Here is a 14,468-nt window from a genome sequence, read left to right on the forward strand (position 1 = left end):
TATAGGTAAAAAATCCAGGGAAAAAGCGTCTCTATTACTATTCCGGGCCTTTTCTTGGCTATTTAGGTTCTTTCTTTCTTTTAAGTAGCCTTTTTCTTAGTAGTCCAGAATTCTTTTTAATCTTAAGAGGTTATTAAAAGATAGTTTCGGATTCCAAGCTATGGTTTTGGTTATATAATTTCAGAAATTCCTTAGAATTTTTAAGATTAAGGAAAGCAGGTAACCAGGTATTATAATCTTTAGGCCAGGCTTTCTATTTAATTAAATACTATTACTTCTTACTTCTACTATCTTATTAATAATTAATAATAGCTTTTACTTCCTATTCTTATTCTTTATTATTATTTACTAATTCCGAAAGTTTTCCGGAAAGATATAGATATAGCTTCTAATTCTTTTTTACTATATACTTTTTAAGAAAAGAAATATAAAAAGTTAGATATAAATAATTATATATACTTAGTAGTTCTAATTTATATACCAAATTACTAATATATTTAAGGATCCTAAATAGACCTATAAATTTTGGTTTAAGCTTTCCTACCTTAAGTTTAATATTCCTTATTAATAGTATTACCTAGGCTTCTTTAAAGTAATATTTAGCTAACCGGTATTTATTATAATAGGTTTCCTGGTTATTTTATATATAATACTATAAATTCTTAAGCTTTCTCTATTTTGCTTTAAGGGTTTCTAGCCTCTTATATATAGCTAGTACCTCTCCTATAATTCTATCCTTAGGATTCTATAGAAGTTAAGGGTAATATCCGTAATATATATAGAAAGATATATCTTATAAAACCTAATATTTTAAGTTATTATATATAAATTCTGTAAAAGATAACTTTTTAAACTAGTTATTCTTTTAGGTATTATAATAATATCTCAGGTAATATTTTAGGGCCTAGTTCTGCCTTTCTATTTAATTATCTATCTAAGGATAATAAGCTATACTCAAATACTATTTATATATTAAGTAGAAGCAGAAAGCGGACCAGAACTAGCTAGTAAATACTATTTCTCGGTTAGAAATAATTCTATTAGGGGAGCTAAAAATCAAGAAAACATGTTTCTATATAATCTTGGCAAGCTTTAGAGAGTTAATAATCTTATAGTATATAATATATCTTACTATTTTAGAGTACTAGTTAATAACTATAAGGATTATATTAAAATCGGGATCTCCTATTAGGTTCTTATATAGTAATAGACCTATAATAAAATCTATAAAGATCTTATTTCAGGGTCTTTTAGGCTATAGTAAATTACTAAGCAGACTATATAGCAAATGCCTTTTTGCCTTAACTCTCTAGCAAATATTATATTCTTAATAATAATTATAAATATCTTCTTTTATATTCTCCTAATACTAGAATCTTCTAAGAAGCTCGAGAGTTTTCTTTACTTTATAATATCTAGCTATTAGGTTATTATAATAAAGCTTTATAACTTCTTAATATAAAGCGGGATTATTAAGTATAATAATTCTTGAATAGTACCTAAATAGGCCCGAATTATTTTTCCAGATTTCTTTTTCTTTAGTATCTTTCTTACTAAGCCTCTATTTTATAATATTCTAATATTAAGAATTATTTCTCTAAGCTATCTAGATAATATCTAGAAAGAATTTAGATAAAGGGGCTAGTACTATAGCTCTTTTAGTAGCTATATATATCTATATACGGGGAATTAGGTATTTATAACTATCTAATTCAAAAACTCGGGGGACCGAGAAATCTTTAGTTCTATTAAGTAATATGGTTATAGATACCCTTATTACCTTAGCTATAGTAGTAGAGCCTTTAAGGCATTTCCCTATACCTTACTTTTTAACTAATTTTATAGTTAAGGGATCTATAAAATAATCTATCTGCTTATCTTATAATAAATATTTCTCCTTAGCTACTATAGATATAGTAAGTATTAAATAATACCTATTTTAAAAAAAGAACTCTTTAGATATTTATAAGGACTTCTAAATTATAATTATAAAAGCTCTCTTTAACTTATTCTAAAAGATTAGAAGCCAAGTTATATTAATAGGACTTTCTTTATAATTAGGTCTTTTACTAGGTCTATCTGCTAGGTTTAAGGTACCTTTATAGTAAATAATATTAAAATTATATATTATAAGATATATTACCTAATATACTTAATAGCTCTCTAAATACTTTATTTCTATAAAATATTAGAGGTTATTATAGTCTATAATAACCTTAATTATAAACCTGGACCCTTTAAGGTAATAGTACTAATACTTAAAGGCTTTAATAATTACAAGTAGCTCCCTATTATAGGTACTATAATTATATTTGGCTCCGGAAAGTTTCCGGGACTAGAATACTACTAGATACTAGTATTTTTTTGGGCTATTATTGGGATTAACTTATTATAAAATAGTACTAGTAATTACAAATTTCGATATATTAGTTTTAATATAAATTTTCTTAGAAAGGTCAAAATAGACCAGGATAGGTATTATAATAAAAGCTTTTTTTAAAGTCTTAAAGCTTTTAGCCACTTTATCTATTTATATAAAGAGACCGGATTTCCGGCCCTTTTCTATTTCTTTTAAGAGGTTTATTAAGCCTATAGTTACCTGAGAGTAATAGTAAATAAACCTATAGTAGAAATTAGTAAATCCAAGAAATACTTAGATATTATAAAATAATTCTGGTTCTGGCTATTTAATAATATTACGAACCCGTTTAGGATCCGTATAAATATCTTCTATTCTAATAAGGAAGCCCAAAAATTTGATTTCCTTAATATTAAACTTATATTTACTAAGTTTATAAAATAGGTTATTTTTATATAGCCTAGTAAGTATCTAGTAAATATAATTATGGTATTTAGCTTTATTTCGGGAGTAAATAAGGATATTATCTAAATAAATAACTATAAAATAATTCAGGAATCCTATAAGTATAGTATTAATATATACTTGAAATATGGCTAGTATATTAGCTAGCCCAAAAGGCATTATAAGATATTTAAAATAGCTATAGCAGGTCCTAAAAGCCGTCTTTTATTTATATTCTTTACGAATTCTTACCTAATAATATATATTCTTGAGATCTAGCTTTATAAAGATCTTGGCTTCTTAGAGCCAGTTAAGGGTCTTATTAATAAGAGAAAGCAAATACTAATTCTTAATTATAACTTGGTTAAGTTTATAATAATTAATATAAAGATATAGTTCTTTATTTTTCTTAGGAATAAAAAGAATAAGTGCCCCTATTAGGCTTTTACTAGGCCTTATCTAATATTTATAAAGTATATCCTATAAATATAGATATAATACTTCTAGTTAGGTCTCTAATAGATTATATAAAGGCCTATATGAGACCGTATTATCTATATTAATAGAATATTTAATACTGCCAAGATTAGGAAGTTCTAAAGCTTTATTAGGGTCAAAAACCTCTAAGAAGTCTTTATATTTATTATTCCGGAAATAGATAGGTATTTCTAAGGCCCTTTTCCGGAGAGTATTAATTTGCCATATTAAAAACTCCTATTTAGTATTACTAGAACTATATAATAAAGTAGAGACCTAGTAACTATTACAAATATATAAAGCCTATTATCTAGGATAATTATATTTGCCTTTAGTTAAGAATAAGACTTGAGATACTAGCTCAGGATACCGGTTAAGCTTCTTACTAAATTCTTTTAGTATTAGGATCTTAATATTATTAGGCTATATAAATATATATACCTATTATTTCTTAATATAGTCTATATATTATATAAGAGTTATTTCATAAAATTCTATACTAAAGACAAGGCTATAAGAGCCAATATTCTTATACCTATAGAACTAGAGCTTAAAAGAATATATCTTACTATAATTATCTATAATAAATATCTCAAGATTATAGGCTTAATAGATCTTAAATCTATTCCTATAAAAGGTTATAAACTCTTAGTTATACTTAGCTAAGGTAATAAAGCCCCGGCTTTAAGCCTAATTATTATTAAGAAAGTTATAGTCTAATCCGGTATTACTAAGTCTGCTATATATCTCTAAGGTACCTATTTCTGGCTATATTAATCTTACTTAAATAGTTATATGAAGTAATATGCCTTTTTTATTATGGCCAAAATTATTAATATTCAAGATTTGGCCTTTTTTTTTCCCTATTTCTTAGGAGAGTCTCCTCTAAAGCACTTCTCTATAGTAATAGTATTAACCTGCTTCTATAGATGCCTTGACTCTTTTATGGTTTTGGCCTTATTAGGGTTCTGCTAAGCCTATTTAGTATACTTGGAATACTTTATACTTCCTGAGAAATATCTTTTCTATTTATAAGTCTAATAAATCATACCTAAAATAGAACTAGTACTTTATTAAGGCCTTAAAGGGGCCAAAGTACTACCTGAGGGTTTCTCATGTAATTTTCGGAACTTATTCTTTCTTTTTTAATAGCCTTATAAATCAGAATTTACTAAATTAGAGTCCTTAGGAATAGAATTACCCTTACTAGACTTCTCTGCCTTTGCTTTCCTTAATTTGGGGTAAGTAATATATTCTGCTTTCTGAGCTTTCTCAAGCTATTTGGAAACAGATACTACCTTATCTCCTGAGAGAATAAATATAAGTATCTAATGAGTCTTATAGTCAGATAAAGTAATATTAAGAGTCCGGACCCGGTCTCTCTTAGGGTATAGGTCCTAGTTAACTTTGAGACTAATTATCCGAGTATATAACTTGGTAACTATCTTGCCGTCCTTCTAATAAAGATCTCGGAGTTTCTCAAAGGTATCTTATTAACGGGTTTAAGGTACTTGGAGCATATTGGCCAAGTAGGCCTTAAATCGCTCCTAATAAACCTTATATAATAGTGGGCTTTACTTTATTATAGCCTCCTAAGTATTATAAGATTCATTCCTAAGGGCACTTGTAGTAGAATTAATTCTAGAAGAGTGTCTATTATAAGTCTAAGGCTAGGTCCTAAAGACTGCCTTCCAGGAGAATACGAATATCCTCTATTTCTTAAGGAACTTTCTATAATATAAGTCAGGTATCCGGACTTTGAGAAGCTTCTCTCGGTCCAAATATATCTTTAGGATATTATATAGTAGCTTCTAATAAATAGTATTAAGATTACTCTCAAAGCTTATTATATTAGGAAAGGAAGTAGGTTCTAATCCTATTTCAGGAAGTTCCCTAGTAGGAATTACTAAGGAAGAAAAAGTGAACTTACGAATAGAGTTTCTATGAGATATAGTAAACCGCAAGGTATCCCTGAGAGTATCCTTATATTACTCTAACTATAGGATATGCTAGTTAATTATATCCACTAATTCTTGCTTTTGTTAGAGCGCTTCGACTTTAGTACGCAAGCCCTGTTCCGTAGCTTGGGCGGCAGTAATTCGGGCATTAATCTCGGCGTCTTAATTATTGCCGGGATTATTTCCGTTATTATTACTAGCTCTCGGAGGCTCCTGAGGGGCCCTATTAAAAGTATTAGACGAGCCTTCGCTATTACCCATATCGGGGTTAATCTAGTTAACTTCCTCTATAGGAATAGTTTTGGCAAGGGGTCGTATATTTCGCAGATTTCGAGATATGATTACTTATTAAACTACCTCCTTTGAGGGTAGAGAGATTAGCTTATAAGGTATTTATTAGTAGGTAATAAGATAATAGAATGAATTAGTATATTATAAAACCATAGTATTAAATTTAGTATAGAACTAATCTCTATTCCTCCTATAAGGTCCAGGGAAGCCCCCTCTAAATAGGAGGCCCCGATAGCATATATATAATTAGTGATTTATAAGCCTAATACATATAATATAAATAGTAATTAGTTGGGATATTAAAGGGCTACCGAACTCCCTGATTAATACCTGCGATATCCGAGGTTCATTACATGCCCTTAAGTCATATATAACCCTATATATATTACAATTATTAATATTTGAAGTTTTTCCCTTATACTAAATATTTTTATAACTATACTATAGGATTTTTATATATTAGAATAATTAAAAGAGCTATTTCCTATAATTCTAAATATGCTTTCGTTTTTTTAATAGTAGTTATGGTTATTAAGAACCATAGTGTTTTTTAATTAGCGTTAATATCGGCTCTCTAGTAAAGTAATAAGTGATTTTGGAACTACCTTTTATAATATTAAAATCACCAGAACTTTAAGTAATATTAAGTATAGCGATTTTATTAATTTTATACTAATTCTATAGAGAAATTCCGATATCCTGAATTATAGAAATGCCCCCTAGCCTTCCTAGCTACCTCCGGCCCCTGTCCAAGCCTCCGAATAGTATTAATTAGATAATCTCCAAAGTCTGGATACTTCCTATAGACTTTCCTATAGTTCTTCCGTATATTAGACTTAATATCATAAAAGCTCTCCTTAATTAGGTTTAAAATTGGGTAATAAGGAGGTAACTAGCGTATCCAAATACCCTGTATCCGGCATATATTAAGTACCCTCTGACTCCGGTATATACTATAGTTATCTATTATAATAATCGAATTTTTGCCTAGCCATGGATTATACTATGGGAATACCCTATTTTCTATCTAATCTTTAAAAATCTCGGCTATAATATTGCCTTAATAAACTAAAGGATCAAGGTACCTATTAATCATATATACCGGTAAAAGGGACTACTTAGGAGATCGCTTTAAGAGTATCTTTATCTCCGTAGGTAAGCCCTGAGATGCCCATCCATATTTCCTATGCCCCGTATACTTATTAAAAGCTAATTCGTCTATAGTAATGATCTGATCTGCTCTCCAAAATCGAGAATTGTCATACCACTGCTTAAGAAGCTCCTGGTTTTGCTCCGCTACTACCGCCTTGATTTTCTTATATATAATCTCTAATCTCTTCAAAAGATGCGAGATCATCGTTTGGTAAGGTTTAATACCGAATTCCTCATTAAGAAAGTCGATAATTTCCTCCTGGTAAACGTCAATATATCTCAGAACATGCTCTATTACCGCTTCTTCTATTTCTGGTATAATTATTAATCAATGGCCTGGTTTTTTCCGGGGATCCCAGCCAAGAGCTTTCCGAACCCGTATCTGATATCTCCGATATCATATGGTTTCGTAAGTAGTATTGAATCGGGTTGCGATCTCGTGCAAATCGGGGTGATAAGGTTGTGCGACGATAGCGTCGATGGCCGCGATTTCGCGCGGGCTTAGGTGAGGAGCCATAATCTGCTCTTATCATTAGCAAGAGCTACTTTAGGGGAGTAAATTGATCCACTTCTCATCTAATTCGGACGTGGTTTGGTGGAGCAATTGGTGGTTAAAGATAATTTAGGTAACTTTTGGTGCACCCATTTTTAAGTGTACCGCTTTTCGTCAAAAACTCGCTAAAACAGGGAGTTTTCGCATATAACTGTAGCCTCGTCTCATTGTTCGGTAAGCCCCCAGCAATACCACAGTTTCAGCCTTCCAAGATAGCAAAGTACCTTCCAAATCGGGAACAGCCACCCCCTGTTGGCGTTAAAGGGGTTAAATCATGAACATGCGAAGAAGATTATCGAAAATCATAGACAAGTTATTGAACTAATTGACGATTTTGACAACCAAAATTGTGGATCTGAAAGTTGAAAGTGTAACTCTTTTTAGAAGTTCAAGTGATTTCAGATATTCCTTTGAGAGAGAACGATACCCGACTATCAATGTGATCTCCTAACGGCGAGAAATAGTCAAATCTGTATGTCTTGTACTTCGCATTCCTCCTTAGAGAGTTACCAAGCTCGGTGGTTTTCCACGTGATTAGACCCCACTCTCGGTTCTCTATGTCCTCCTTCCATTCTTGAGCTATCACCCTCCTTTCACCCCTTTCCCAATTATATTTGTAGCCACTCCAACTTCAATCTTCCATAACTTCGTCAGGCATCTAAAATGACGAACCGAATCCCGGAACCCGCGTACCCTGCCAAAGACGTCTCAATTTTGTACGGAGATAAAGAGCTGTATGCAAGGATCGGCAAGGTTGCTGAGCAAGACGGTGGGAAGGAACTAGTTGAGAGCTTTGAGATTCCGATTAGGAGTGGAAAGGCTTGGGTTGTTAAAAAAGGTGGGTTGGTTTTATTCTTCTGATTGCTCGCGCTTTGGAATTGTGTTATAAGAAGCAGCTCAATGGAACATCATATAATTTGTCAAGGAGAAGGATTGTTTTATCTGTGGGCTCGGCTTCAACTTCCTGTGTTTCCTCTCGCCTGAAGCCAATTCTGAACCCCTCTCAGGTCAACTATGCAGGCTCTCCACTCCCCACGGCCCTCAAGTCGGAGACTTAAACATCTTCTCTCTCCACAATCCACGGGAACGTTTCTGGGCTGCACGAACGAGGCAATTGCACGCCTCACATGTCTCGGTCGGTGATAGACTATGGTCGAATTTACCATATCTCAGACCTTTAGTAACGATCGTGGAGGATAGTTTGAGAGATTATGGGGTTGATGAGGTAGGGGGACGATGTCATGATTTGCTCGGGACTAGGTAAAAACTCGGAAAATAAGATTGGGGGTTCTTGCTGACGGTGTGTAGATGTGATCCTTATGGTAAGTGCTTAAAGTGAAGTGTGGAAATTGAAGGGGGAAATGAAGCTGATGAGCAAAGTCAACAAGCTGCTCAGTGGAGATGACTTTGATTATCAATGTCATTCCAACCTCGTACGGGCTGTGTTACCTTATGGTCTCACTGAAGCGGATATTCATGACGTTCTGAATGTGTTTCAAGTCACTGGATTAAACCAGGATGGGAAATATTTCATGTTCGTCACTTTCATCCAAAAAATTCGTATGAAATTTGACTGAAGACACAGGGCGGCCTCTCCTTCGAAGCCGGGTGATTACTTCACTTTATTTGCTGAAACCGACTTATTGTGCGCTATGTCCACTTGTCCTGGTGGTGATCTCTCTGTGCATGGCTGGGGCGAGAATTCAGCCCAGAGAATGCTGGATACGTGCAGGCCGCTGCACGTATCCGTGTATGAGATTTCGAATAAGGACGAGATCTTGAAGGGGTGGAAGGAGAGCGAACGGCCTGGGTATAAAGGGATGCATGGTTTGAAACTACCAGTATTTGGGCAATGAGATGCTGTCAGCCTTTTTGGAAGATCATTCCCCAACCCTCAAGTTCTTTGGCATGAACCCCACACTCTCTAAGCATATCCCAAACAACAGTCGTCACCGTATCGAAGAGTGGAACTCCGTACTTTTTCTCCCAAAACTCAACCCGTTGTGCCGCAACAAGGTTAGTGCAAAACGTAGTCACAGCATCCACTCCCCCTCCCACCACCTCCCCAACCAACCCATCCAAAACCTCCTCCCCAGTCTTCGCAATATCAGTATTCTTCACAACCCCCAAATGCCTCTCCATGCTCTCCCCAATCAGAACCCCGATCCCCGTATAATTCTCCGCAATCTTCGCCTGCACATCCGCTTGATACGGCGTGACCAGCCCCAGCTTCTTCACACCCCAAAGCTCCAGCGCCTTATTCAAAGCCAGCACACTCGTCGTAGCTTTTATCCCCGTCACTTTTTCAATCTCCTCGCACAGCGTGACATCTTTATCAAAGCCTAGCCAGCCTGCAGAAGTGCCTGACCATCCTATGATATCGACTTCTGCGTGGGCGAGGAGTTCGGCTGCGTGTAGTATGGGGGCGAGCTCGAATTGAGCCAGGCCGGATGGAGAGAGGGAGATTGTTGTTACCGGGAAGCGAGAGAAGTGGGCAGTGATGTGGTAGGTGGATTGTTGTGTGTTGAAGGAGGCGAGGAGGGCGCAGGTGAGAGGTTCGAGAGCGGTGTTTGAGGAGGGGGTAAGGATTCCGACGCGAATTCGTTTCGGCATTGTGGTGGTACGGGGCGAGGAGGACAAGGGGAGAATAGAGGGGAAATGTCGACAGAAACGAGATATACAATTTCCCTAATACTTATCTCAAAGTCAAGCTGCTAGTATCGGTGTTCCGATGTAGACTGGTTTGCCTACAATGAGCTCCAGATATGACTGTTTCATAGTCCAGCTACAAAGAGGTGTTGATGGACTTGAAGTCCACAAGGAGGTCGTCAATCTGGTTCTCCCGCCGTACGCCACAATATCGAGGCCGCTGCTCTGGATGATCTAGATGTAAGATGACAAATACTTGGTTGGTCACTTGGTCCCACTCACCCTGCTCCAACTTCTCATCCTTTTCATCCTCTCAATCTCTTCATCTCGAAATCACAATGAACAGAAAAAGCACACGTCGAAGAGCAGGTATGCCAAGCGTCGTGGATATTTTGAATGTCGCTACCGTCTCACAACATCTCATCTCTTCTCTATCTCACTCTCCTGCAAACACCACAGCAGCAGCTCCTTCGGCAACCCCCACGAAAGAATGTATAAACTACCAACAACTACACCGCTTACGACAAGAACCGCTTTCAGAAGGCCGGCGGAAATTTGCTTACAATCGGCCGTCACCAGAATGTCGGACTTTCAACTTGCCTGCGATGGAGAAGTTGATAGAGGAGATGAAAGGGAAAATACCGGACCCTGATTTGTTTCGGCTTTTTGAGAACAGTTATCCGGATACCTTGGATATGGTGATTAAGTGGAGGGTTTTTGCTAAGCAGCTTGACTCAGTCTCCAGAAATGAGACGACCACAGACGAGGAGTTGACATATGTGATTGCTAGTGATGTATGGATTCTTCCTCCCCACCGTTTTGGAGGAGCAAACTTGATGGACGATGCGATTGTCCCCTCCTTGCTCGCCATGCCGTTGTAGAACTATTCGGTCTCGGCGTTTTAAACTGCCGTCTTCGCGAGAAGGGGAGAATGCGAAGAATTATGGGGAGATTCACAGTAATAACTAGGAACTTCATTCTCGGTGATAATAATCCGTAATACATGCATGGGCCAGTCATCTCTGCTGTTGGAGGGCCGCATATTGGCCCCGGAAGGCGTGGCCGATGGTTGCAATTGTGAGAGCGCTTACTACGTTTCGATCCTTCCCTTCAGCTGGTGGAAGTACCGGACGATCGCAGAAGGAGATCGAGGGTGAGATCAAGGATCAGATTGTGATGGAGTTGAACTCCACAGGAGATGCTGAAGGTTAGTTCTCTCTCCTTCCTTTTCAGTATGAGGCATAGAAATGCTAATTTTGTGGTAAGTGATCCATGAGAGTGTAAATTCATGGAACAAGCATGATTGGACGAGAGCGTGGTTTGGATGAGTAAATAGGCTACTTGAGGAGTTGGTCATCAAGGTGGCTCAGGAAGATGGAAAACAAAGGGTGAAAACCGGGTTGGCTGGGAGAGAGTTGCTAATAAACTGTTTTGCTTGTATTTTTACTTGGTGTACAATTTTTGTAAAACATTCTGGCCTTGATTGGAATGCTCACGATTTCGCAAGCGGCATCACGTTGATCATGACACAAGCATTGACCAATAGTTGTGATGGCAAAGCACGTTTAATAGTTATTCTAACAAGGCAGCCTTTATCATAAGATGAAAGTGGGAAGAGTTTAGGGACGGACCCCTAATCAAGGTCTCAAGGAAAGCAACTAGCGCTCGGGAAGTTTTATAGATAAAATTTGGTCATCGCATATACTGACGTTCGGCAGTTCTAGATCGTCGCTCATACTTCGTGGTTGCGGCTCTGCCCACTGACCCATCTCCATGTCATTCCCAGCCATATCAGCCGGCTGTTGTTCGGATATCAAAATTTTGTAATAATATTCTTGAAGGATATCCCCAGGATACTTAGTATGCCTTTGAGAACGCGTGTCATGTTGCTCTCGAGATGGGCTGTCTGGCAGAAGACTCCTTCACATTGTCATATTCCCAGCTGGGCAATGAGGTCTGACATTGTCTTTAGCAGAAGCACTTGTCTATCGGACTCAGCAGCCTGTCCAGAAGTTTCCAGCTATCCAGGATGTTGTTTTCGCAACCTCCCTTCCCATGATGTTTCCTGGGCGTCTAAATGGCTATCCCAAACGAGCGGACTCAAGGCGGGGGGGGGGGGACTGCTGAAGATCAAAGGAAGAAGTCGACGCGGTGGCTTATCTTCGACCAGCCACAAAAAGATATTGAAGATCCAGCTTATGCTGCTAGATCTTCAGTGGTGCTCCCGACCGAGGACAAACCGCGGAAGGGGCCTTTGTCCTGAGAATTTCAAGGAGACTTCAAACCCCAAACACAATTGGTGAGATGTCTTTGGACTTTGTGTGGCGGCCATTCGGCCCTTTCGAGCTTGAACGCTGTGCGAGAAATAGAGAAGAAGTATTCAGTAGCTGGTCTCGAAGCAGATTCCAACCCCTGTCCCCAAGCATTGTTTTCTTTCAACATCTCTTTCAACTCCGAACCCAATTTTTTTCTTCTTCAAACATCAACTCAGAACGTCCGCAAAACATGACCAATCCGATACCCCAAGCGCTTGCTCTGTGAATCAAGGAGACTTAATGGGAAATATCCCATAAGTAGCATGCTTTTCGGCTTCTGCTGTGCTAATGTGCCAGTGCTCCTTTTGAATGACCCACTAACTTGGGGGGCTTTATGTTGAGCTCAATTCCGGATCCGAAGCAAACAGTATTGAAGAGATAATTCGAGTAATAATCCTATGACTGAGACGTGACTTAAGATAATAATTTTACGATCAAAATTGGGCAGAATGAAAAAAGACCCACGGTGATGAAGAGCGAAAAGGAGCTCATCCTGAGAACATTAGTCAGCCACTAAAAGGGGACCTCCAGGAAGGTCCATTCGGAAAAAGAACGGTATTAGAGAAGAGACATATTCACAATGATCTTTCATTGCTGGGATTTGGTATCATTACCATAGTAGCAACGTGACTAGACTGCAATAAAAGCCTTTTCGCTCCACCCCAATCATTGCGGGGAAGAGGAAAGTGACCACTCAATCGTGCTATCCATCCATATGCAAGTCGCTTCCCAAATCGAAAAGGCCATTAGCCCCGCCATCTAAACATCATCCCTCGTAACGCCCGCAATGTCAATTCATAAGCAAGTGAGGATCGTCATCATCAGGTGAAAGCATCGCCGTTGGGCTCGATAGACATCGGACTACCGCCATTGGGACGACGAGATCTCTTCGTAGGTTGTCGAGGCTGAGTGGGGACGCCATTGATGCTCATGTCATCGTCGGTTTCGTCAGGGTGTTCGGTGTGGTACATGGAAGCCTCATCCAACTCTCTGATGTCGGAAGGTCGATCCCTCAACCAAGCCATTCGCGGACCACTTCTCGCACGCTCTGAGACCTTGAAGCCGTAGATCTTAGGTTCATACATCTTGCCTTTGCCAAGACCGGGCGCGAGGTTGGACGCGTTCATGCCGTTGATCTTATCCTTCTCGTCTCCATCAGCGGGATGTGAGGGTACCGCGCGAGGATTGTGGTTAGCACCAAGAGCTTCTGCTCCTTTCTTGGTGAGATCATATTCGGGGAAGGTGAGGAGGAAGAGTGCACCAAATGTTCGACCGAAAAAGGCACCATCAACAGTCTGAAAGCGAGAATTCGGTGGGACGTAGACATCCAAGCAGGAAGGGCAGAACAGCTTGACGGTGTCTTCGCCTGGAACGTCGGACAATCCTACCGGTAGTGTTCGGGTTCCCTCGCAATTTGTTCGTGGGCATACTCCGAAGTGCGTGAGCTCATACTTTTCTGACATTTGCTGAATGCCGGCGCGGGAGCATATGAATCGTTGGTGGATTAGACCGTAAAGCATCTCGGCAGAGGATTCGATAATAGAGAGATCGGAGGCCATGCGGTGGTGTCTGCGTTCCGCAGCGGCTCTGCGATTTGATCGCTCTTCGGCTTCAATCGACTCGTCACCCTCGTCCTCCTCCTCATCTTCGTCTTCCTCCTCGTCTTCTTCAGGCTCGACATCTAAAATCATCTGAAAAGCGCGTTAGCATGTTTCAAGTAGTTTGAAGTATGATGCTACCTCCAACGCCTCCTTGTACATTGCTACTTGTGTCTGCAGCCCTGTCAAGTTAAAATCGTCCTCAATGAAATCCTCCGATATTTCCGCAAAGTACTCATGGCCCAATAATGAGCAGAAAGACGAGATCCAGGATTCGGGCGTGCCAGAGGAGGAAGACATGGCGCTCGTGGGTGGAGGAGAAGAATCCGAAGAAGAGGGAGCACGTCGATTGGTCGCGCGCGGACGTGGACTGGTGCGCCCTCTTGTTGGGGAATGTTCTGTTAGGCGCTCGTGGACGTCTTGGTCGGACTCTTTGAAGAGGGTTTCGGGAGTCGACGTGGAGGTGCCGCTTGTTGACTGCCTTCCAGTCAGTGGCGGGCGGCGGTAGATTTCGCGTGGAGGAGACCTGCAGTCGAGTTAGATTGTTAAAGCAAAGCCTCGTCGATTGCGAACGGCTCCTACCTCCTCGCATCGCGGCCCTTCATTGTTCCGGGATTGATCGTGTGTGGAGGAAGAAATGACGTGCGACGATCAGGGTTTTAACTTGTTCGG

At 38.8% G+C, this 14,468-nt stretch overlaps 5 protein-coding genes across 5 annotated transcripts; 2 read left to right on the forward strand and 3 right to left on the reverse strand.

Moving 5' to 3' along the window:
- Positions 1-6,423: 6,423 nt before the first annotated feature.
- K444DRAFT_616864 (uncharacterized protein) lies at positions 6,424-7,180 on the reverse strand (the record flags this gene model as incomplete). Its single annotated transcript, XM_024881004.1, has 1 exon — positions 6,424-7,180. A coding segment is annotated over one exon (344 nt), but the record flags the coding sequence as incomplete, so codon positions are not given.
- A 666-nt stretch (positions 7,181-7,846) lies between these two features.
- On the forward strand, positions 7,847-9,286 carry K444DRAFT_567934 (uncharacterized protein). Its single transcript, XM_024877185.1, has 5 exons — positions 7,847-8,072; positions 8,242-8,494; positions 8,543-8,556; positions 8,615-8,768; positions 8,820-9,286. The coding sequence occupies exons 1-5, from the start codon at positions 7,898-7,900 to the stop codon at positions 9,088-9,090; spliced, it is 867 nt and encodes a 288-aa protein (XP_024732701.1). The 5' UTR covers positions 7,847-7,897; the 3' UTR covers positions 9,091-9,286.
- Positions 9,098-9,945, reverse strand: K444DRAFT_666466 (putative Asp/Glu racemase; the record flags this gene model as incomplete). Its single annotated transcript, XM_024887190.1, has 1 exon — positions 9,098-9,945. Exon 1 carries the CDS (start codon positions 9,845-9,847, stop codon positions 9,098-9,100), a length of 750 nt encoding a protein of 249 aa, XP_024732702.1. The 5' UTR covers positions 9,848-9,945.
- A 276-nt stretch (positions 9,946-10,221) lies between these two features.
- K444DRAFT_666467 (glycoside hydrolase family 125 protein) lies at positions 10,222-11,211 on the forward strand (the record flags this gene model as incomplete). Its single annotated transcript, XM_024887191.1, has 3 exons — positions 10,222-10,760; positions 10,900-11,090; positions 11,150-11,211. 3 exons carry the CDS (start codon positions 10,222-10,224, stop codon positions 11,209-11,211), a joined length of 792 nt encoding a protein of 263 aa, XP_024732703.1.
- A 1,555-nt stretch (positions 11,212-12,766) lies between these two features.
- On the reverse strand, positions 12,767-14,333 carry K444DRAFT_595828 (uncharacterized protein). Its single transcript, XM_024878407.1, has 2 exons — positions 13,938-14,333; positions 12,767-13,889 (listed from the first exon to the last, which is right to left on the reverse strand). The coding sequence occupies exons 1-2, from the start codon at positions 14,094-14,096 to the stop codon at positions 13,020-13,022; spliced, it is 1,029 nt and encodes a 342-aa protein (XP_024732704.1). The 5' UTR covers positions 14,097-14,333; the 3' UTR covers positions 12,767-13,019.
- Positions 14,334-14,468: the final 135 nt, after the last annotated feature.

Source organism: Hyaloscypha bicolor, assembly GCF_002865645.1.
Source record: "Hyaloscypha bicolor E unplaced genomic scaffold K444scaffold_124, whole genome shotgun sequence".
NCBI classification, from domain to species: domain Eukaryota; kingdom Fungi; phylum Ascomycota; class Leotiomycetes; order Helotiales; family Hyaloscyphaceae; genus Hyaloscypha; species Hyaloscypha bicolor.